Source organism: Hipposideros armiger, unplaced genomic scaffold (genome assembly GCF_001890085.2).
Source record: "Hipposideros armiger isolate ML-2016 unplaced genomic scaffold, ASM189008v1 scaffold_266, whole genome shotgun sequence".
Taxonomy (NCBI): domain Eukaryota; kingdom Metazoa; phylum Chordata; class Mammalia; order Chiroptera; family Hipposideridae; genus Hipposideros; species Hipposideros armiger.
Genome location: NW_017731616.1, coordinates 275,747 through 283,361, shown reverse-complemented (window position 1 = coordinate 283,361; position 7,615 = coordinate 275,747). Strand labels below are relative to the sequence as shown.

The window sequence follows — 7,615 nt, the reverse complement described above, 5'->3', positions numbered from 1 at the left end:
AAAAGAATCAATCACTTTCCTACTGAAAGTAGGCTATTCCATTCTATTGGGTTGTCGGAAAAGTCAGGATGTATTTTTCTATGTTTTTTGTTGCAAAAATGTGTCATGACTTTTCGACAACCCAATATCTCCCCTTCTACCCACACCAACCCCAGATTTATTCTTCACATAGCTGGCTCCTTCATATTCTTTCTTCAGAAAGGCCATCCTTGATCCTCAAATCTAATCAGACACCACACTCCTTACTCTCACAGTAACCTGTTACTATCCTATAGAGCACTTACAAAACCTTACAAAATAAATCTATGTCTTTAAGTACTTAATATCTATATCTCCTATTAGCCTGCTTCATGAGAGCAAGAACCATGTTTACTTGGTTCAACACCAAAAACCCAAGCATCTAATTAGTATCTAACACAGAATAGCATTCAATAAATATTTTTCAAATGTATGAACAAACAAACCTCATGTGACAGATTTTTGATAAGTGCTACAGTAGAAATCAAACAAGGTAATACAAAAAAACAACAACACTGAGACATACACTGGAATCATAAATCTGACTGAAAGAACTTAAATGAACAGATTACACATCAGCTGAGTCTTATGAGTAGAGTTTCTGAAGAGCTAACACCAGTGGTTCTTCACAGTAGTTAGAATCACTGCTGAGGTCCTACTGCACATTAAATAAATAAAAATCTCTGACAGTAGGACTTAGGCACATGTATTTTTAAAGTTTCTCAGATGATTCTTGTGTAAAAGAAGCACTGTACTAAGCAGAGAGAATCAGAGAGCATATGCCAAAAAAGGGACTAGCTTGAACAAAAGCACAGAAATCATGAAAGAACACTGCATGTTGACAAGTAAACGGCATGGAGGTAGAGGGGGTATAGGAAAAATTATGAGAGACAAGTTGAGGGCAGTTTATGGAGAATTTTAAATGCTGTATAGGAAACACAGACATTATCCTGTAGACAGATGAGAAGTTGAATGATTTTTAAACAAAGAAGATATGCACAGAAGTTAGAAGAGTAACTTACATATTGGGACAGGTGACAGTAGGAAAAAATCTAGAGGCAGGAAAACCAGTTAAGAAATTACCTTAACAACCCAGATTGTTTAAATATAAAGAAATAAATTAAGACAAAGGGCAGAGTGGTAGGAAGACTTTCTGAAATGGAAGAGAGAATTTATGGCATCTGATTACAGGTTGAACACAGCTAGGGGAGGTTTCTGTGTTAGATAACTGCCATCATTTAAGATACCATTAAATGACATAAAGGGCACAGTCTGAGCAGATGATTTTTCAAAGTTAGTTAGGGACCTATAGTATAGTCAGTACCTATAAGGAGATCTACATGAATAAACAGAGCTGTTGGAAATTTGAACGTGACTAGACTGTAACAAAGGTGTGAGTCATTTAGAGAATAGCTTAAGTCATGAGAGAAAATATCTGCTTAAAGGAACACATACATTTAAAGAATATGTGGAAGAGAGCTCATAAGAACCCTGTGAAGAAGGGCAGGCTTTGCTGTCCCATTCCCATTTCGTTTTGTTTTACTGTAAAAATCAAGAAAAAGACCGAAAGTGAGAAGTTCAAATACTTTTAAATGAGTTGACCAAGTCACCTAAATAGAAAGAGGCAGAGCCCAGAATAGGGTTTCAAAATATTTCCACTATAAAATCTTGTCCAGCGTGCTTATTGGTACAGGCTAGCAGGCTGGATTTCCTGGCATCCATATAGCAAAATCTTAGTCAAGTCCTTGTTTAGTAGGATCAGAGGGTTCTATTTTTCTGAATTGCTCAAGGTTTCTGATGAATTATCAAACAAATATTTCAAAATGCAAAAGTAAAATACATATTTGTACAGAAAGACATAAATACATGAGCATTTTCTTATCCAATTATAAGAATTTATGTTGAGGCTATGCTACCTACCCTTAGATTCTTTTTATAAACAACTGAAGTTGTATGAAATGTATACTGATTTGCTGCTTGGAATCTTAGAAGTCTAAAACTTTATTGAGGACTATCCTTATCCCTTGAAAGACAAGAAGCACTAGGCAACTAACTGCTAATAGGTAAAATGAAACAATAAAGATAAATGTAGACTTATAAAGCTGCAAATTTTCACAATAAAGTATGGCTGGGAAGATCTGATAATATAAATGAATTCCAACCTGCCTAAGAATAATAATTACTGTCTTAAGTCAGCTTTCACAGAGCTGAGTTCAGAATTAAACATTGCAACATTATTATTATATACAAGTAACCAATCAATGTTTTCACATCTTTTTCTTAAATAATTATTTTAAAGGTAAATACAAAAATAAACAAAAATATTTTCAACATACCCTAACTTTACAATGTGATAAGAGCCCCCACATTGGCTGTGCACAGGCCTCAAGTTCAGCAGCAAAGGCAGCATAGTAGGTCTGAGACTCAAATTCCACATGCTCATTTAGTTCTCGCTTGTTTAAGTTCATACCTTGCAAAAATTAAAACAGATTTAAACCTTGCTAAATAAAAGCAAGTATTCATGTTAAAAATCAAGTAAAATACTTCCTAGTACCAAACACATTTTAACATGCACACAAATGGCATAAATGATACAATATGTACAAAAATAAGTAAATTGTTAAAAACAAAACAAGTTAGTCCTTTTGGGGTTCTTTACAAACTAGGTTTTCTTAGAAATACTCTGTGAATTGTCTCTTTCTTGTATAACATAATTGGAATATTAAATAAGAAAGTCGAAACTATTATAATTGATGCTAGCTAAAATTTTTATGAATCTTTCTTGGAGAATAGATTAGAAACTTCCAGATTAATGGTTTAAAACACTAAAATAAATTATGTTCTTGTTCTTCTGTTTCTTTTTTAATAATTTGACATTTTAATAATTTGACATTTTTAATAACTCTGATACGTTTTCATGAATACTTTATTAAAGTACTTGCAAATATCAATTAATTAAAATAAGACATTTCACATACAACCTGAATGATGTACTATTATCTTTTAATTAGTATTTGATAGTTCGGTATTAGGCGTTTGGTAAAGAAATTAACAAAAAAGTAAAATTCATACCTTGAAAGAAAGATACAAAGTTCATCCATGTAACTAACAAACCATGGTCCTCCAAAAATCTCTTAGCCACACTTTGATGAGAAAGGATATTAATAAAATCACTGACAAGAGGCCAATAAGTGTTATTCTTCAGTAATGCTTCTCCACAGTTCACTACCACATGTAAACTATTTTCTTCATCTAAAACAAACACACAGCCCAAAAATAAGTAAGTTTAAAAAAAAAACTTCACCAATGATATAGGCTATACACTTTAGAATCTGAGACACCTAAGAACCTTATAAGAACCCTGTGAAGAAGGGCAAGCTTTGCTGTCCCATTCCCATTTTATTTTGTTTTACTGTAAAAATCAAGAAAAGGACTGAAAGTGAGAAGTTCAAATACTTTTAAATGAATTGACCAAGTCACCTAAATAGAAAGAGGTAGAGCCCAGAACAGGGTTTCAAAATATTTCCACTATAAAATCTTGTCCAGCGTGCTTATTGGTACAGGCTAGCAGGCTGGATTTCATGGGATCCATACAGCAAAACGGATCCCAGCCTGCCATTTAATACCTATATGGCATTAGGCGTGTTACTTATACTGAATCAATTTTCCCATCTGTAAACTGTAAAAAGACACATATATTAAGGGAATTAAATGAAATGTTAATATAACATTTAGCACATCATTATAACAATCCATATGTCCAACGTATTACATGATATTGAGCTACCTATGTTTATAAAACCAAATTATTTTGATTCTCATAACATCATGCAATATTTCAATTCCAATCAATAAAATATTTTTATTCCTAGCTTAATTTCATTCCATTTTAGCAATCAAATCTGCATGATTTAAGCAATATATATTTAATTGCTTTCTTCTATTCAAAGAATAAATAAATATAGTTTTTTAGCAAACAGTATTTCTTTCAAAAATAAAAGAATTGAAAACATATATAAAATTATTTAGCCTTAAAGAAATTCCTCAAAGTTTAAATACATTGTTGGGGGAGGCGGTTATGCTTGTACAAAATCTTTACTATTAGAAGTTATAGCACATATGTGTTAGCAATCTTAAACTATTCTTATTCAACCGATTCACTGGACAAACAAGCCCCTATTTCTATAATACACAGGATGTTCAAAGATAGGAGCCTATTCCCTAGTACATGAGCTGAGGTATATGTTTATCTAGAGTCAGTTTTTGTTTCTGTTAATGCTAATTGTTCTTTTTATTATAATTATAAAATTTAAATTAAAAGTATAAAAACTGATGAAATATGAATCCATAAAGAGAGGTTATTACAAAAACTAGATCATAAGCTTTTGAGACAATAAAAGTAAGTGCCTAAGAACATGCTAAAAAAAATCTTGGAGGAGAAAAATCATAAAAGCCTAGAAAGATTTTTACGCTCAGATTGCTTCACAAAGATCTAATGTTCCTACTCTTAAGAAACTGAAACTAAAAATCACAAATGATGCTTTACAGATGTGGTATATCTAAGAAAGATGAAGGAGAACTCCAGTCAAGGAAACCATACCTTAAAAATGCTTTGCCCAAAATTAAATGATTGGAGAATGAACATGTATTTCTGTGTTTTAAATTAAAATATAGTGTTTAACATACATATGTATAATTTTTTTAATGATTCCTCACTTCAGCCAACTTTTTCAACTAACCACCTACTTGTCAAACTCATCAGTGAGGAGGGCTTATACGGAACTTCTTAATTTCCATACATTAAATTTGGGTTTCTGTCCATCAAATTATTTTACCCAACTCTTGCTTTTTAATATGAATATTTGCTTTCTTTTAGCAAGGTTTATATCTATTAATTTTTGCAAGATATGAACTTAAACAAGAGAGAGCTAAATGAGCATGTGGAATTTGAGTCTCAGACCTACTATGCTGCCTTTGCTGCTGAACTTGAGGCCTATGCAGTTAGTCGGGGCTGTAATCACACTGAACTTATATATAAGAACAGGACACATGAAGTTGCGTATGCTCTTTTTCAGTGCTTCTCAATAGGATGAGAGAGGATATAACTGAATGAGGGAGTGAGGGGTAAGGAGCTTTCTACAAATTACCCTACCTGAGATTCGGAAAAGCCCCCTGACTGACAACTACTGCCATTGTGAGTTGCTGAGCTGTTGATATTGATGGGACAGTGCTAAGGGATGCTGGGATTTAAAAACAACAGATCATTGACTTCAACTCCCTAAACCACAACTGTCTCATCTATAAAATGGAGAAAACAATATCCACTTCACAGAATTATTGGTGGTTAAATGAGATAAAAAGTACTGAGAAAAGAGCATGGCATATAGTGCGTGCTCTAAAGATGGTAGCTATCATAGTTATTAGCTAGCTATTATTACATATAAAGCAATGTGCCCTGCACTGAGCAAATATCAATTTTCAGGCTATGGTATCACAACTGAAAATAAACAGACTATCAGTATAAAGGGAAAATAGGAGGTGATATGCAAAAGGAGGCAACAATGGAACAACACAAGTCTCAATTATAAGATTTCTCCTCCACAGAAAATGGAAAGGTCCTAAGATTTAATTTGAACTACGGTTTGTTGTTATTTTTAAAGTTTAGTTCCAGGTGCCAACAAGAGAAGATACAGTCCTGTCAATGTTGGCCTGACTGAGTCATGGTTAAGAACAATGATTCTGACATCAGAAGATAAGAAGTCCTTCTTGACTCTGTCATTTACTAGCTGTATACTCTACAGCAAATGCCTTAACTTCCCTAAGCCTCAATTTACTCTTTACAGTGGAGATAGTAATAATTTCAATCTCAGCGAGTTGTTTAGAAGCTTAATTAAAACAACATATAGACAGTATTAACATAGTGTCTAGTACATAGCAAATACTCAAATAATATAAATTATTACAGGGAAGTAAAAATGAAAGACCACAGAGAAATGAGAATGTGAGGAGGTCCTAGAAATATGTGGCAGTTTGAAGAGTATCAACCATACACTTGGCAAAAAAGAAGAAAATCAAAGATCTCTCTAAAAGAACACAGAAAAAGCAAGATTTATTCCAACTTTTAAATTATAAAAGTATAGGCATATAAAAATGTCTAAGGCTGGTAAGAACAAATATATGATAAAAAATAGGGACATGTCTAATAAGTAAATGGTTAAATAAATTATGATAAAGCCATATGATATTAATACCTGCAATCATTAAAAAAAAACATGTTCTTGACACACACACTATGGTAGCATATTTTTAAAGTATGTATTCATATCTATAAATATATTCACATCACACAAAAAGACAGAAGAGAAATATCCAAGGGGAGCATCTGAGATCTTGCTCCCCAGCATGTATCGTCAGTTTGTCACAAATAAATTATTACAAAAATTCTTTAAAAAAAAAAAGAAAGAAATATCCCAAAACATTAACAAGTTATTTGTGAATAACAAAACTATAGGTAATTTTTAAGTTTTTCTTTAAATTTTGCTGAAATTTTTCAAAAATTTCTTAACAAATATGTTTTATTTTGTAATACTTTTAAGGATATCAGAAGTTTTTAAGGCTTACACAGTATATTAACAACAAAACTAGTGAAAATAATTCTGAGTTTACCTTGTAGCTCACTTTTAATAAGGCAACTTTCCATCATGTATAATAGCACAGTGACCATAATATCCAGCAGCTGACATTCTTCTGTTACCTGTCTGGCCAGCTCCTCATTGCTGAACAACTGAACACTAATATGCACAATTCTGTTAGACATTGTGTCTGATTCATGACTTTTCTTCAGTGTTTTCATAATGAAAGCATAATGCTGAACAAAAGTTTTTGTAAAAGCAACCTATAAATTTTTTAAATAGAAAGAAGACACATTAGTTTGAGTTTTATAATACATTTTCTAATATAGTATATTAACATTTTAAAACTATTATTAGTTTGTAAAGATGTCCAAGGTAATTTAAAAAATAATTTCAGTGATGATGGTAGTCTTGAATCACATGTTCCCTTTTTTTGGAACATTACCAAAATATTCTGATGGTTAAAAAATTTTTAATAGGCATTTTAAATTATTAAAATTTTAAAGCAATTACAAATACCATGGTTTAAAATACAAATTTTTACTATGCTCAAAATACACCAGTTTATTATTCTCCAAGTATATGTCTTTGTTCTGTGCAACTTTAACAACAAAATCTAAAGTTTCAGCTAACAGCTATTACAGCAGATTTCATATAACTTAACAAGGAAGTCAGTGTGATTACTCCAAAAGAAATACCTTCTCCTACCGGATCTGAAAGTTGATCATTAATCTGACAAAATACTCTTTCTATGTAATATGTACATTTCCTCTGCTGTTTTCTTAAGCAGGTATAAAGACACAAGACAATGGCATTCAAGGGTCACTCTTAAGAGTTTACACTCTTATGTAAACCATAAGAAGAACTACAACATGAAGCATTTTCTTTTCATACACTAGGCTGTGTCACTCTGCCATAGCCATATGGTGGTAACAGGTGGATCCAGACCCGCTGGGACTAGAGAC

At 32.2% G+C, this 7,615-nt stretch overlaps 1 protein-coding gene across 1 annotated transcript in view; it reads right to left on the bottom strand.

The window, feature by feature from the left end:
- Nucleotides 1-7,615, bottom strand: part of UBR3 (ubiquitin protein ligase E3 component n-recognin 3) — a 207,722-nt gene that overhangs the window by 114,222 nt on the left and 85,885 nt on the right. Inside the window, exons 7-9 of the mRNA XM_019656794.1 lie at nt 6,685-6,913; nt 3,091-3,270; nt 2,355-2,488 (exon numbers count right to left, since the gene is read on the bottom strand). Coding sequence (XP_019512339.1) covers nt 2,355-2,488; nt 3,091-3,270; nt 6,685-6,913 — 543 coding nt within the window. The remainder of the gene's footprint in view (nt 1-2,354; nt 2,489-3,090; nt 3,271-6,684; nt 6,914-7,615) is intronic.